Source organism: Lagenorhynchus albirostris, chromosome 11, assembly GCF_949774975.1.
Source record: "Lagenorhynchus albirostris chromosome 11, mLagAlb1.1, whole genome shotgun sequence".
Taxonomy (NCBI): Eukaryota; Metazoa; Chordata; class Mammalia; order Artiodactyla; family Delphinidae; genus Lagenorhynchus; species Lagenorhynchus albirostris.
The window spans coordinates 96,261,539-96,278,853 of record NC_083105.1 but is presented as its reverse complement, the minus strand read 5'-3'; the positions used below and the strand labels follow the sequence as shown (position 1 = coordinate 96,278,853).

The 17,315-nt window shown below is 37.1% G+C and overlaps 2 protein-coding genes across 5 annotated transcripts in view; both read right to left on the bottom strand.

Annotated features, from left to right (window-relative positions):
* Window positions 1–717, bottom strand: part of CLEC1A (C-type lectin domain family 1 member A) — a 21,198-nt gene extending 20,481 nt beyond the window's left edge. Inside the window, exon 1 of the mRNA XM_060166924.1 lies at window positions 441–717. Coding sequence (XP_060022907.1) covers window positions 441–555 — 115 coding nt within the window. The 5' untranslated portion in view covers window positions 556–717. The remainder of the gene's footprint in view (window positions 1–440) is intronic.
* A 3,429-nt stretch (window positions 718–4,146) lies between these two features.
* Window positions 4,147–15,532, bottom strand: CLEC7A (C-type lectin domain containing 7A). Of its 4 annotated transcripts, XM_060165475.1 has the most exons (6): window positions 15,429–15,532; window positions 13,563–13,661; window positions 12,446–12,574; window positions 11,213–11,364; window positions 9,731–9,849; window positions 4,147–4,492 (listed from the first exon to the last, which is right to left on the bottom strand). In XM_060165475.1, the coding sequence occupies exons 1-6, from the start codon at window positions 15,526–15,528 to the stop codon at window positions 4,360–4,362; spliced, it is 732 nt and encodes a 243-aa protein (XP_060021458.1). In that variant the 5' UTR covers window positions 15,529–15,532; the 3' UTR covers window positions 4,147–4,359. The 4 variants fall into 4 exon arrangements, with proteins under 4 accessions (XP_060021458.1, XP_060021460.1, XP_060021459.1 ...); XM_060165477.1 differs by lacking the exon at window positions 9,731–9,849; XM_060165476.1 differs by lacking the exon at window positions 12,446–12,574.
* Window positions 15,533–17,315: the final 1,783 nt, after the last annotated feature.

Here is a 17,315-nt window from a genome sequence, read left to right as displayed (position 1 = left end):
AAAACCCCCTCTAAAGCCATGAGTTCAAAACTTGCAAAAAGGTAGCCTTTACAAATCTAAATTTCCGGATCAGATCACAGCTGGTAAATAAAACAGCATTGGATCTGGCCTTCATGGGAACGCAGGAAGGGGAAGGGACACTGCTCTCATTGTAGATACAGTCTCACGTCTCTGTGCTGAAACTGCTTGGTGAAAGCAACACACCCTCAACTGCAAACCACTCTGCCAGAGACAGAATCTTAGAAAAACATCTACGCATATACGTTTCATTTTTCACACGTTCATATATGTGGCAGGCAAGTTGTAGAAAGTTTACACGTTATTGTAAATCATGAAAACATTTTCTCTCTTTCCTCCACTGTGTGCATTCCTAGGAGAGGTGGCTCATCTTGTGCATTTCTCAAGGGTCTGGCCAATTTGGACTACGGGAGACAGGGTACCTGTGTGGCCAGGCTCTGGCCGCTGGGTTGCAGTAGAGGCTCGAGAGTGCAGGCTCATCGTGGTGTCCCCATCAGCGTCCAGCATGTCCCTCGTGCTGCTGTACTTGGCCTGCATCCGGATTTCTGCAGCGGTGACCGTGAGCTGTGATGGTTGGATTTCCCCAAGTGAGACAGCTCAGAAACCGAGGCACTGAATGGCATTCCTAAGGTTCTTCTGTCTGAGCAAGTAGCAGAGGAAGCCTCCAACCCCAGTTCCTGTCTGGAGAGGCCCGGCCCCTCTCCTGTGAACTTGGACTCTGATTGCCAAATTGGTCAGGGGGAGGGGAAGTAGCATGTGTTTTCTATTTGGGCGGTCTCTGAACAATTACGGAAGGGGTTGCCCTTGTCAGCTCTCTTTTGCTTACTTGTTAGTACTTCCTGTGTAACTGCAGTGTAAAAGATGGCAAGAGTTTACAATTGCCGAAGATTCCTTCAGACTCTGCAGAGCAATAATCCCAGTCAGAGGGACCTCACCCGGTTCTCACCCATCACACACTCACTGTGTCACTCAGAGTAAGTTTAACCTCTCTGTGCGTTTGTGAAAAGAGAAACGGCTATAGGACAAGCCTTTTCCTTTCCCCAAGGGCATAGTGTAAAGCATCATATACACGGAATGGCAGCCTAAGAGAGTCCTTTGGGGTATATCTAATTGATACTACTCTTTCATTTTACAAAAAGGGAGATTGAAGTCCAGCTAGATGAAGTGACTGCTCTGAAGGCACATAGCTGGTGAGGGACAGAATTCGCTTTAAAAATGCTCTCTTGTAGTCAATTCAATGATCTTTCTTCGTACAGCATGTGGACTCAATTTAACATTTTGTATACAACACATCTGGTACACAATGATCATGAACAATCACATATATTACTGGAAGTAGGACTTTTAGGATTTTTACTACCTATGACTGGAAAACCAGGTAACAATTTTTTGCCTAAATTTCCTAAGCAGAGAGGGAAATCAGAAGATTGCTTTAGATAATATCCAAAAATTTTTCCCAAATAAATACAGTAGAATTACATTATTCTACCAATGCTTTTCTGTATTTGGGGAGATAGCTTGGTTAAATCAAACATACTAAACACAAACGAATGTGGAAGATGCTTGGGCTGGAGCAACCAGGCCCTAGGAGGGATGGCTCAGGAAGCATATATTGTGAATTCACTATGTGTCTCAACCTGTGCATTGTTCATCAGATCATTTTAAATTAAACAAATCTAAAGAGACCTTCCTCCTGCATAATGCCCTATAAAAAGTAGGATATCAAAAGTTATTTGGTTATTTGCATTGGATTGATGTATTAGAAAATGTTACAGGAGAGAAGGCAGTAAAAAATTGCAAGGGATGGGGCTTCCCTGGTGGCGCAGTGGTTGAGAGTCCGCCTGCCGATGCAGGGGACACGGGTTCGTGCCCCGGTCCGGGAAGATCCCACATGCTGCGGAGCGGCTGGGCCCATGAGCCATGGCCGCTGAGCCTGCGCGTCCGGAGCCTGTGCTCCGCAACGGGAGAGGCCACAGCAGTGAGAGGCCCATATACTGCAAAAAAAAAAAAAAAAAAAAAAAAAATTGCAAGGGAGAGAAGTAAGTGAAGCACATATGAACATGAAGTAAGGAAATAGGATATTAGAAATTGTCACAGCTGAGGTGTTATAATTTAGGAGGTGCTGATATTATGATTCTAATGAAATAGCTCTTAGAATCATTTCTCAAACTTTATTCAAGTAGATTCTTGATAATTTTTACCAACCCACATTAACATTTTTAATACTTGTCCTTAAATATTTTTTTCAACCATGACAAAAATATTTTTTGGATACCTACTGTATTGCAGGTACTATTCTCAGATTCTGAGATCCATCAGTGGAAAACAAAACTCTCTGTACTTTTAGTGCCTACATTGTATGGAAGAAGGCAGATGATATACAAGAAAGATAATAAGTAAGTAAATAGTAGAATAGATGATACTGTGATAAGAGTTATGGACATATACAGAGGGTGAGGGAGGTTAAGAATGTACAGGAAGGTGGGCCGGTAATTTTAAATAAGGTAGTCAGAGTCAGCCTCATTAACACGTGATACTTGGGCAAAGATTTGAAAGGTAAAAGAGTAGGTCCTGCAGGTATCTAGGGTAAGAATAGTTCAGGTAAAGGGACGGGGAAGCTCAAAGGCCCTGAGATGCAAGCATGCCAGCTGTGGCTGAGAAACAACACAGAAACCATCATCCTGAATGGAATGAGTCATGAGGAGAAGAGCAGCTCAGCTCGAAGGAGTAAATGACCAGCAATTAATTGTCCTGGTGAGTAGACCGTTGTAAAGGTCTTTTGGTTTTTGTTTTGATTTATTTATTTTTTTTTACTCAGATATGTGGGAAGTCAAGGAGAGTTTTAGTAGAGAGCTGGCATGGTTTGTTTTCAATTTAATGCAATCAGTCTGCTACGTTTGAAAATGGACTATAGAAAGACAAGTGTAGATGCTGGGAGACTTCTTTGAAAAGTATTGCAATAACTCAGGCAAGAGGAGATGGTGGCCCTTGAATAGGTGTTTCCTCTGGCATGATCATTACTCATCTTGAATTTGCCCTTTAGACAAAATGTCAGCTAGTAGCTATTTTCCCTTTTCTGTCTCTTGGAAAAGTGTGGATGTTTTCTCTTCATTCCCATGCACGTTCCCACTTTGGCTGCGGTATACACATGTATTGACAAGTGAGGTATGGTATGCCTTGGACAGCCTAGAGCATTCTGACTTTACACCACCACTTTTGTTAAAGTCGTGCTTTTATCTTTACGTTATAGGTTATTGTTGCCTCACCTGTCTGGTCTAGATAAGTGCAGCTGGACATTCAGCATACAGAATTATTTCCTTGATTATCAAGATTTCTTCAAATCATCCACTCCATTCGGAGGATACAGGAGACCCAATTAAACCAAAAACAAAATTAAAATGCATGGCATCGCTTCAAAATCCTGCTTTATACCTTAATTTAACTCTCAACCTGAATTATCTTTGCCCTTCCACATTTCTTTTCAGATAGTGACAACACAAGTTAGTGTCTTAAAAGACAATAGTCAACCTCACCAAACATTTCTATCTTCTTTTTTTAGATTTTTAAGATCCAACATTTATTCTTCAATACAAAACTACCTATTATACTACCTCCTCCCCAGGGCCAGATTCATCATCATTTCTGGAGAGAGGGCAAATAGAGATAGTGTTAATTACACATGGCACATAATTTAAAGGCCAAAGCTTCTTTAATTAGCATTTTTTATTAAAATGAAATTTGCATAACATTAACCATTTTAAAGTGAAAAATGCAGTGAACGTGATGCAATTTCTGTTCACATATTAATGAATACAAGAAGGCTGTAAATACCTCTCCAGTAATATGGAAATCCCCATTGGAAATATAAACAGCACCAATGGGAAAATTTAAAAGAAAATAAGAAAGAGACAAATCCTCATAGGAGGGAACTTAGTTATGTTCCAATAATACCTTTTAACAGTAATTAATTCCTGAGGAATTGCTGAAAACTGCAAAACAGTAATCATAAAAAGTAATAAAACATATTTTGCATTACAACATGTTAATACCTCTGTCAATAGGACAGGTTACTTTTTTATATTCATTGTCAGATCTTTTTTTGATTGATAGTATTTAAAAAGGAGAAAGCTTTCTTATAACAGCAGATTCCCTACAATTTCACATTTTACAAGATTCTCTTAGTCAGAGATATGGCAGACATATTCTCTCGGCTATTTGAGAAAAAAAGAGACGGAACTGGATGATTTTTTTATGATGCTTTTGGTCATAAACATGTTGTTTTCTACCTTCCTTACTATCTTACATATTTCTCACTGCTCCTCCACAGCGACACCCCCACCGTTACGTTGACAGCTTCTTCTCACAAATACTGTATGAAGGCACACTACAAAGTTGGTCGTAAATGACTGACACATGAATCCATACACAACTGTGAGATGAGTCTTGTTTGGTAACTGTTCTTCTGATTTGAAACCTGTTAAAATAAAATACAGTAAGGTAATTGTATAGAACAAACATAAGGAATGTTGTCCACTGTCTCCACAATGCTGAAATAAATTGGTAAGGATACTGGTGAAAAGAGTTTCTGAAGTGTACGTATCATTGAAAAAGGAAACTTGAATTTAGATTCTATTTGTTTCCAGTGGTAACAAAATAACCTTCATTACTAAGGCATAAAAATGACTCAAAAAATTTTAAGAAATACTACTAGTTGCATAAAATTAAATAAAACTGACGAAAAAGAAAAACTATTTAACATTCTATAGACAGTTCTTTACTTCTCTTTTAACCTTTTACCTAGAAGTATATTTATCAAATGAAGCAACAGTTTAGCGAAAATATTATTGGGTATGTTTAGTGAGTAGACCAAGTTGAAGCGTTCTTGCTAAAAGTTATTTAGAACTAAGTGAAGAATCATTGATATCAAAGCCATTTAAAGGCAGTTCAAACAACCCTATATTTTTAATGCATCCTGAAGTTTGCTTTGTATTGCAATATAATGAGAGATGATTATGAGAATTACCATGGGTTAATAGAAGCACGCTCTGTTCTGTTTGCTCTTTAGTCTCCTAAAAGAGCAGTGTTAATTATTCAGTCAAGCTCAAAGGGCATCACTGAGCCTCAGTATAAAAGCTATGGTCTGGTACTTTTCATCCTGTACATCTATCTCTTCTTTGCCCTGGAGTTGGAGGATTGAGAGAATTCTTCTATTGAAATAACTAGACTAAGGACATGAAACAACTTTGATCCAGCCTCAGGGAGAATTCTGACCAGTGATCTTCTCCAAAAAATTTTCTTGACCTCTAAGAGATTTTGGAGTATGTACAGAGCCAGATTAAATTACTGTCACCAATGAGTAATTACATATCAAAATGTTAATTTGGACCTACTCTTATGACTTTAGAGAGTCCACTATTCATTTTTTAAAACAGAAAAGAAAACACAAGACAAAGGGCTATAGAAAAGTAGGAGATATATTTTGTCAAGATTCTTTGTTAATAAATTCACTGTGCTTTGGCTAGTGGAAGTGAAATAGTTAAGTGGTATTAAAATCAAAATGTGATAATACTCAGTTTGTACTATTCATACCCGATGGTGCTTGTCAGAAGCAAATGAAAAGCTTCTCTGTAAACTTCAAATTAATTCTACAAACATTTAAGAGATAATGTTAAGTGCATTATCAAAAAAAATCAGATATATTGATATGAATAAAAATTAGAAGAAAAAGATAATAGAAACAGATACAAATGAGTATATGACACTGGTATTATCAAGCACAAATGTTAAAACAACTATACAGTGTATTCTAGGAGTTAAAACACAATACTGAGAATGTTAGAAGAAAGCTAGGAATTATAAATAGCAACTGGGTAGATTTGAGAACTTGTAAAACTGAAAAATTCATCAAACAAAATTAAAAGCTTAACTGAGGGTTTCAATGGCAATTTAGCTACAGATGAGGAAAAATAAGTGCTGCAAGATAGGTGAGAAATAAATACATAGGTTACAGGAAAAAAAAGGATAAAAATATAGGAAAAAGCAAATGAGACATATAGGATATTGTGAATGGGTCTGTAATACATTTAACTGGAATTCCAGAAGAAGGCAATAAAGTCAGGAAGGAAGCAACATCTGAAGCATGTGGCTGAAAACTTTTCAAAGCTGAAAAAAGACATCAGATTTAAAACATATATTACCTTCAAATAGCTGACTTTTCAAAAACAACAATAAAAATAGAATACATTATAGTAATATCTCTGAATGCCTGAAAGAAAAAAGACTATAAATTTCTAATTTTATACTCAATATTTTTTAGAAAAGTTGAAATAAAGACAGTTTTAGACAAGCACAGAAAATCTGACCTTAAAATTTCAACTCTAAAGGAAATATTAAAGAGTATTCTTCATATTTAAGAAAATGATTCAAAATGGAAGGTAGGAGAGGCAGAGAGGATTAAGAAGCAATGAAACCCATAAATATGTGGGAAAATCTAATAAACTGACTGCATAAATCTATATTGTTTTCTAGGGCTATACTTTTATTGAATCCAAGATGCCACCAACCATTGATGTACCATTTATTTAATTCTGTGAAATAAATGCATTCAAGATGGGCATTTAACAGAAAACCCTGCAGAAGCTGGAAAACAAAGGACTATTTCGGTGCAGGAGTAAATGAAAAATAAAACTGCCAAACAAAAAAGAGTAACAATGAAAAGTGCATTTCTCAATCTTGCCACCAGGGGGAAGGCGGGAGGAAAAAATTATACCCCCACAAGCTGCTACTCATACAATTTTTCTGTCTGAACCTATAACAGTACACACACACACACACACACACACACACACACACACACAAAACCCCTAGTGGAGTGTTTAATTTAAGTAGCCTCAGGTCTGTGGTGTTCCTCTTTGACTGGCAGAAACAAATGCTATGCTTTGACAGAGCTCAATTTTAGTGCAGGATGACAATGATTATAAAAGACCAGCAGTGGTAAGACATATGCCAATTTTAGAGATACTAAAATGTGGGAAAATATGGGCCAGAGTTAAAATACACAAAAATAATAGCATGTGAATTGGGGAGGGAGTATACAGAGTAAAGAAATACTCTAATATTTTATATTGCCCAGGAAAAGCATGAAAAGGCCAATTAATATTAGACTTTGATGAGTGAAGACTGTATGTTGAAATCTCTAGCGTAACTGCTAAAATTAGTTAAAAAGTAAATTCTAAATTAACATAAGAAAAGGTGGAACAATAAAAAAATAAGTTCAAAAAAGAGGAAAGAAAGAAAAGAAAAAGTACATTGAAGGAGCCTGAGCCTGCAAGATATAACCATTCTAAACTATATGTGCCTAATAATTTGGCTTCAACACATCAACAAAAATGTTTACAGAGTTGTGAGTAGAATTACAGTGGAAGATTTTATTATAATTCTCTCAGTATGGGAAGACGAAGCAAATAAAAACCAGAGAACTGAGAAATCCCTGGCGGTCCAGTGGTTAGGACTCAGGATTTCCACTGCTGAGGGCCTGGGTTCAATCCCTGGTCAGGGAGCTAAGATCCTGCAAGCTGTGCTGCATGGTGTGGCCAAAGAAACAAACAAACAAAACCAAAAACCAGAGAACTGCCATCACACTGAGTATGTTCTCTGACCACAATGGAACTAAACTAAAACCTAAAACAGAAGGATAACTGTAAACACACAGATAGTTCTAAATTAAGAAATACATTTCGAAGTAACTCATTGGCCAAAGAACAACTCACAATGAAAATCAGAAAGTATTTTGAACTGAATGAAAATGAAAATACACTAAAATTATAGCCTTAAATGTACATACTTGAGGAAAAAAAAGGATGAACTTCATGAGTCCACACAAGAAGTTAGAGAAAAAGTAGCAAATTTGGGGCTTCCCTGGTGGCGCAGTGGTTGGGAGTCCGCCTGCTGATGCGGGGGACACGGGTTCGTGCCCCGGTCCGGGAGGATCCCATATGCTGTGGAGCTGCTGGGCCTGTGGGCCATGGCTGCTGAGCCTGCGCTTCCGGAGCCTGTGCTCCGCAACGGGAGAGGCCGCAGGGGTGGGAGGCCTGCGTACCGCAAAAAAAAAAAAAAAAAAAAAAATGTAGCAAATTCAACACAAAGAAATTGAATGGAAGGAAATGATAAAGGTGAAAACCAAAATTAATGGGAAAAAAAGAGAGAGAAAAAGACACAGAGGGAGAAAGAATCAACACAGCCACAAGTTCTTTCTTTGAAAACTACACCCAATGAGACTGATTAAAAAACTAAAAAAGAAAAGAAAGAAGAAAGCACACACACACACCAATAATAGAAATGGAAAAGGGGAAGATAATTTCATATTCTGCAGATATTAAAGAGAAAATGAACGACAACTGCAGTGAGGAAGACTTCAACACTTTGTGAGAGTTAATTTCATGTGTCAACTTTACTAGCCACAGCCAGATCAAACATTACTTTCAAGTGTGTCATTTGAATCAGTGAACTAGACTCAGCAAACTAGACTTCACTCCCCAACGTGGGCGGGCATCACCCAATCCATTGAAGGCCTAAATAGAACAAAAAGGCAGAAGCAGAAATTTGTTCCTTCCTTCCTGCCTGACTGTGTGAGTGGCGACATCTCATCTCATCTCACCCTCTCCTGCTCTGGCATTGGGTTTGACACCATTGGCTCCCCTGGTTTTAAGCCCTTCATACTTGGACTGAAGCTCATACACTACATGATTTCCTGGGTATCCAACTTGCAGACGGCAGATTGTCGGATTTCTCAGTCTTTATAATCATGTGTGAGCTTATTCCTCATAATAAGTCTCCGTATGTAAATTCTTCTTCATTGTGTGTATCTTAGTGCGTACACATACAATGAGGAAAAATTTATAATCGTGCAAATGTTCATATGTCTAAAAGAGCTTTATAAAATGTGAAATGTGGGCTTCCCTGGTGGTGCAGTGGTGGAGAGTCCGCCTGCCGATGCAGGGGACACGGGTTCGTGCCCCGGTCCGGGAAGATCCCACATGCCACGGAGCGGCTGGGCCCGTGAGGCGTGGCCGCTGAGCCTGCGCGTCCGGAGCCTGTGCTCCGCAACGGGAGAGGCCACAACAGGGAGAGGCCCGCGTACCGCAAAAAAAAAAAAAAAAAGTGAAATGTGGTTGCTTTTAAAATTAATAATAATAGCATGTATCACACATTTACTATGTGCAAGATGCTGTGCTAAGTGATTTTACTTTTATCTCAAAATCCTAAGAGGTACGTACTATTTTATTCTCATTTACAGGTGCAGAAAGAGGGGTGCTGTTAGATTAAGGAACTCATCCAGTTTCACACAACGAGTGGGCCAATCATTGACTCAAGCTGAGAACTGACTTCAAAGCATTGCTCTTAAGCACAGTTTTACACTGAGTCACAGTGATTGCACCTTCCTGGGCAGCCTCACATGCCCTCCTAGTAAGAAAGCTGAGGGAGCACTTGTGTTGACAGCTCGAGATGGCCATTCAGCTCTTTGCGACTCTTCAGTCTTCCTCTACCCTCTTGTTTTCTTTTTTCCTCCTGGCTCACTCTTTCTCTCTCCCCATCACTATGTATCTTTTTCTCTCTCTTTCTTATTATGGCCAACAGATCAGATTCTTAACTGCCTGACATGCTCTCACCTCTCTGAGGAAGAGTATGAAGCTTTGTCTCTCCAGATACTTACAAGTTAGACAACAACATTGAACCATCGTCCCAGAGCCATGGTTCTTCAGTCTGACGGCGAGAAAGCCCTATCCAAAATGAATGGTCAAGTTGGGAAGACACTTGCCTAGATATAAATTCCTGTAAGGAAACATAAATACAAATATAAGTCAAGGAGAGAGAGAGTGTGATAGACAGATGATAGAGATAAAAAGAAGATACAGAAACAGACTCTTGGAGATTTTGAGAAACAGAGATTGAGTCACCTTGGTGGAGGATGTACACATATACTGGCGTCAACTCAGACAGAAGTGCCAATTCTTGAATGCCATTGAGTGTCTCAAAAGTCGTATCTCATTTCTTCAGAGTCGTATTGTTTAATTTTCCAATAAAGAATGCATCCTTAATGTCAACATTGCACTGCTTGCATTCAACCTACCTGACAAAATCCAAGGGCGACAGAATATCCTAGGCAATGTCCATGGATGACAGGCCACTATCTTCTCCACAATTTTAACAGAAAATATAAATTTACATGACCTTTGTCAAGAAATGCTTCTCAGAGTGAGATGACAATTTTAAAGTCGTTTAGTCCCACTGCATGAGTTATGCATAAGTAATCTGGGGGTTAAAGATCATATGTGAATCGTTGACAAATATAGCACAACATAGCGGCAATTATGGGAAGGTCTAAAAGTCAGACAGACTTCCAGTCCTATGCTCTTTTTTTAATCATACATCTACTTCCATTCATTTTTATGTGAACTATAACTGTTGGGTAAGACAGAATAGAAAAAAAATTGAGAGTAGTGAAAGTAAGTATAGAAGTTATAGATTGTTTAGATTTGTAGTATAGAATGTTTCCTGACTATTAACCCCTTCTCATGGCTCATCTGAGTTCTATCCTTCATTCAAGATGCATCGTAAGTTGCACAGTTTCTGTAAAGTGTTTACGTCAGTGGGGATCTCCCTGAATTTCTATGGCACTTGTGGCCGGTACGAGATATTTTACTTTAAATACCTGAGTTGTTTCTATTTTCTTACAAATTATTTGAGCACTGCTAAAACAAGCCTACTTTTTAAACCTCTTTGCCTTTCCTAGTATATTGCAAGGAGTAAATGATTTATAAATATATATTATCATAGCTGCTGTTTCTCTTGATAATTATGATAACAAGGGGAAGATTTTTCTATTTCACTCCACCACACTTACAACCTGAAATCCAAGCCCACAGAAATGAGTAGTGGCCTGACTATTATAGTCAACGTGCAGTTGTGCTTAAAGGGTTTATTTCAAAGTAAACTGTGTTCATATTTTAATTAATTAATTACAGAGAGAAGCATATATTATGCACTTTACTCACTTAATATATGCTATTATTATAATCATGGAGGATATATAAAATGACTTTCTTTTAGGGAAAAATCATCATTACCTGGAACCTACCTCTATTTTTCTGTTCAATATAGACCACAGATAATTATAACTGAAATCTACACTTACCAACTCGTTTAAGCTGTCTATCTTCAGGAGATTAGAGCCCAGTTGCAAGCACCGTCTTTTACTTGTATCCCAGGAATCTAATGATGTGCTAAATAGATAACAGCTATTCTGATGTGTGATCCAGTTAGGGGGACAAGAGCTAGAAAGAACTCCTGGAAATAAAAGATAAATACAATGAGATTCATACTATACCAATTCCCTCTTTCAGTGCAAGTACCATTCATCCTAAGGACACTTGATAAATAATCAATGAATTACCATTAATAGATTTCATTTTCAATTCAAACTATATGGATACAACCTTACAGAAGAGGCTACATTAAAACCCCTTATTCATTTACAATTAAAAAATGAGTTGAGTGGCTATAAACAGTGTTTTAGACAGTGAACCCTCCTTTCCTTCTTGACTTGTCTTCTATTCCTTCAAAGTCAGACCAGAACTCCTTTTCTCCATGATAACTAATAAATGAATTCAAAATCAATCACTGAGATATACAGTAATTTCATGTTAACTTATTTTACAAGTGTGAGATCCATTTCAGAATGCAATTTTCCAAATAAGAAAAGTATAAGAGCAATCGTTCACATTATAGAGTAATGTGATACAAATAGTGAGGAGGTATGTGTCCAGAGATGGAAAATTGAAGACAAAATGTTGTCATAGTCAATAATTATGCAATTAGAAATTGAAGTTTTGTGTATATAAAATTGTAATTAAATAAATGAACTTGCAGGATTAAAGAAAAACAAATTTAACCAGAGTTTTCAGAAACATATCTATTAGGTTTATTTCTTTTGTAAACGTTTAATTCTTAGCAACACTTTCCCTTCTTTCCTTTTTCTGTCCGTTTTTCTTTTCTGATGTCCTATTTCCTATTTTAACTATATCATTTTAAAATGTCAATTCCCTAAGGGATGAGAACACTTTTTGTTCCTTCACATCAAATTATACAATCTCCTATAAGCCTAAATACATATCCTGTGATAAATTAGTTACTGATTTAAAAAAAATCCAACTAAGTTGGAGATTCAGCTAAGTTCATAAGGTATTTATGATATCACTTTATATATGACAGGGGACGTATTTTACTGAGACAATACTGCTGTGGGCTTTCCTTGGATGCACAATCACCACACATAAAAGTACTTTCTTCATCCGTTGCTCCAAACCTTAGCACCAATAATTAACCCTTCTGAATTAAGGACTTTATTAATCTTTTAATTCTGCCTTGCCTGTGGTCGTGAGAGCCTTGGTAGGAGCCACATTGTCTTCTAAAGATGGTTGACTGTGGTTCTCTTTATTTCTTGATTGAAAGCTGTTATCCTTCAACAGGTTGTTCCCTGAACTGGGTCTCCAGATAGCTTCATATACCAACAACAATAGTAATTACAGAAGAAAAAGTCATTTTGCTATGTTTGGGAATTAAAATCCCCAAAACCATATTTTTGTTGAAATGTAAAGGGATACATACTTGATTAGTGATAGATAATACATTGCTGATGGAGAGGTAAAGTTAGATGATAGATAGATAGATAGATAGATAGAATAGATGATAGATGAAATATACAGAAAAAAGAAATAACTTCCATGAAGAGGGTTTAATACAAAAGAGAAAAATGAAGCAAATGGAATACAGTCAATTGGTACCATGAATGATTTGAAAAAGTAATAAATCTTCTATCTTTCTTCTATTATTTAAAAATGAGAGTTCCTTGAGAACCTGCCTGGTGCCTATAACATAGAATGTACTCAATAAACACTTGTCTATTTAAGAAATCTTTCATATAGCCTCTTTGAAGGTACAATAATACTTTATTCAATTTTGAATGCATGAGCAATAAAATCTATGGAAATTTATTCATCTGTCACAAAATAACTAGTTAGTATTTGATAAGTGCCTCAGGTATTTCCTGATATTATCCAAAGGAGTTTAGAGTAAAGATCAGGTATAAAATAATTTCCTTAAATCATGAGACATAAAAATTAGCTTATAGTCTCTTTAGAGGATTTATTTCGTTAGGAAGATAAACACCAATTGTACTTCCTTTTTACCTCCTCTGGTTTGCTTTCATTAATTTATCCTAGGAATTCCATAGCTTTGAAACCAGCTATTCAAGGAGAGCATGCAGTTAAGAGTATGAGTTTTTAGGACAGATCACCCAAATTTCTAATCATGATCCTACCAATAACTAGTTTATGACCCTAGAAATAAAATGAGAACTAATAGCGCCAATTCAATAGGGTCAATATACAGATTCAATTAGATTATGTTACGCTCTTAAAAGAGTGCCTGGAACAGTATAAATGCTTATTAAATGTCTGTTGTTAATCTCTCCCACCAATACTCACCCATGGTACACAGGACCACAGTTATCACCAGCATTACCAAGCATAAAATTCCCAAAGTCACAGCAATGGGACGCCAACGAGGGGATGCAGCACAAAATCCTGAGGCGTCATAGGGAGAAGAAATTGAATAAAGAAATTGGATGATGGATCGCAGAGCACTTTATTTCTACAGTTCATCAAAATCTGATATCCAGATAAGCTAGTCATCTAGGATTAGTCTGAATTTTTCTCCACCTTTAGCATACCTCTTCAGGTTCTGAAACTTGATATCTATGCACTCCTAATTTCAGCTCCACATTGATGTCTATAGTTCTTTTTTTTTTTTTTTTTTTGATGTCTATAGTTCTTGACACTACCAGGATTCAAGAAATCCTACCTATTCTTAGAAGAGATAGCTTAATGTAGCAGAAATAATGCTGGTTACTAAGGGTAATCTTCCCCTTTCACTTACTTCTTGCACGTCCTTGGGCAAATTACTTCCTCTGTTTTTCCATTTCTCTTTGTGAAAAATTAGGTTAATAATACCTCAAAGGATTATTGTGGGCATTAAGTTAACATATGTAAAAGTACCTAGTTTAGGGACTACTAACACATTATAGGTAACACAATTTGTCCACGCACATCTATAAACACACACATGTCTCCCTACCTCTTGCATCATCTAGTTTTTCCACTCTTCCCCATCAGGTTGCCCAAGAAAAGAATTGCATAAGTGACAAGAGGAAAATGATTGTGCAATGGGAATGAACAGAAAGCAGAAGAGAGTAAATTCTGCCGTCAAAACCTGTGAATAATCTCTTGATAACAGGAAACTCGCTTTATATTAATATCACCACTTAAAAACTGAGAATAAGCAATAAAAGCATTTCAGAGAATTGTCAGATAGGGGAACCATAGAGGAGATTAAATTGCTCATTCAGTGAAGAGAGAAATCTTTTAATGCCCTTCCCCAGATTTCACCTCTTTTACGTTATGTCTAAGACTCATGTCCTGATAATGGGATCTTTTTGGCTAATACATATATATTTCTTCACGGGCATAAAAAGAACTCCCTTTTATTTAAAAAAAAAATTCCAAATCAATCTCATTACCACACACACACACACACACACACACACACACACACACAAACAGGCTCAGGATTCTAAACCCTATGACTTCTGACTTCCCTTTGGCCTTTTCCATAAAATCACAAGTTGTTTTTTCCATCTTTTCATTCTTATCTCCAATATCCTGATGTTGTTCATTTACACTTCTGTGTTTCTTTGACCTCCATTCTGCAATTTACTCTTTTCTGTCAAATAAACAAGTCACTCCTATTGAAATTCTTTCAGCTTTGCATTTCATCACACTTATTACCAACTTCTTATTTTTGAAGTGTCTGTCCCTATAGAACAGAGAAATTGTGAGTATTTTCTATCATCATAATAATTAACTTAAACATAGTTGACCCTTGAACGACACAGGGATTAGGGGCACCGCCCCTCCCCAAAGTCAAAAATCTCCATATAACTTAGAGTTGGCCCTCTGTATCTCAGTTCTTCCATATCCACAGTTTGGAATCCATGGATTCAACCAACAGCAGATCGTGTAGTACTGTAGTGTTTACTTTTGAAAAACAACCATGTATAAGTGGACCTGTGCCGTTCAAACCCGTGTTGTTCAAGGGTCAGCTGTACTGATGATTAGTCCCTGAATGGTTACCAAAAGTCTTAGTGCCCGTTCAAATTATCTTCAGTGACTTCTGAAAACCTTTTACAATATATTAATAAAAGCCCGACAAATCGCAAGTCTCTCCAATTTTTTCCACTTCCAGTTTTAGTTGATGAGAATGTAAATGTTGAAGTCAGAAAGAAAAATATATACCTTTCTCTGAGACCACAGGTTTCCTGATGATATTGCAAGAGCTGAAGTCTAATTGAGTATATCCGTCTTCATCCAAATTTTCTATGGAATGGTGTTCCATTGTTCTATTGAGTTCCTGAGTTGCCTCAGCATACGAGAGCTCTTTCTTCTCTTCTCCGAAGACAACTGCCTGTGGGCAAAAGAGGACCTATGAGTCAAGTCAAGTGGGGGAGGCATTTACTAGGCTTTAACAAGTTGAGCTTAAGCAGTCCAACCAGATACCCAAAAGCAGGAAATGAAATATGTGCAGTGGTAATTTCCCATTGGTACCTTTAGATCCTGTTTCTGAGACTGATGAATCTTAAGAAAATTATAAGGTAGCACAATAGATAGATCTTTGTTTCAGATCAAACATAAGAAAAATGAAACCATTAATGTCTTATGCCGCTTTCATTATTCTCACAACCGAACTGGACATCGTTAATTGACTTGGCCTATGTAAACTTAAAACAATTTTGGTCCCTTGAGTTCACCAATACTTTGTTACAACTGTTCATTCATTCATGTACTGCTCTTTCAGTAAACATGTATCAAATGCCCATCTTTTCGATTGACAGGAGGTGGGGATAAAAGGATAAATGATACCTGTGAAGAAGCTTATGGAGTAAAGGAGGAAACCCACAGATAGGTTCATGAAGGACACCATAAGGAGGTACATTGTTGTAACAACAGAGAGAGGAAACAAATCTCTTTGGGGCTTGTCAGAGATTTATAATACAAAGTAGAAAATTATTTATTCAACGATGACTATGAGCTAAGTACTACCTATGGCATGTGTTTTCTTATACAATCTCAGTTTTCCAAGAAGTCTATGAGATAGGCACTATTAGTCCTATTTTCTTTCTTAAGTATAGTTGATTTACAATGTTGTGTTAGTTTCTGGTGTACAGCGAAGTGATTCAGATATATATTTTTCATATTCTTTTCTTTATGGTTTATTACAAGATATTGAATACAGTTCCCTGTGCTAGACTGTAGGACCCTGTTGTTTAGTCCTATTTTCAAATGACAAAACTGAGACAGAAATTTTACTCCCTTGCTCAGTTTTAAGAAACAAATAAAAATAATGAAGCAAGGAATCAAACCGAAGTCCACTCTTACTGCAAAACTCATGATCTTTTCTGTTATGCTACCCTGCCCCCTTCACCATTCTGTATACTTATATTGCAAGTAACAGCTTATGGAGAATTCTGGAACTGAAATACTATGTTAAATGCTTAATGTTTCCTCTTTGCCAATTTCCACAGTAATACCCAAGTTAATGAGATATGGAAAAACATTTATCGTTGCTAGAAACTAGAGAGGTACCCATCTGTTCACAAGACTTCAAAGCAAGCAGAATGGAAGAGACTACTGGCTGTTGTCAAAGATAAAACCAGACACTCATTAAATGTAAATTGATACAGTCTCTATGGAGAACAGTATGGAGGTTCCTTAAAAAACTGAAAAGAGAACTACCGTATCACCCAGCAATGCCACTACTGGGCATATACCCTGAGAAAAACATGATTCAAAAAGAGTCATGTACCACAATGTTCACTGCAGCACTATTTACAATGGCCAGGACATGGAAGCAACCTAAATGTCCATTGACAGATGAATGGATAAAGAAGATGTGGCACATATACAATGGAATATTACTCAGCCATAAAAAGAAATGAAATTGAGTTATTTGTAGTGAGGTGGATGGACCTAGAGTCTGTCCTACAGAGTGAAATAAGTCAGAAAGAGAAAAAAAAATACTGTATGCTAACACATATATATGGAATCTAAGAAAAAAAATGGTCATGAAGAACCTAGGGGCAGGACAGGAATAAAGACGCAGATGTAGAGAATGGACTTGAGGAC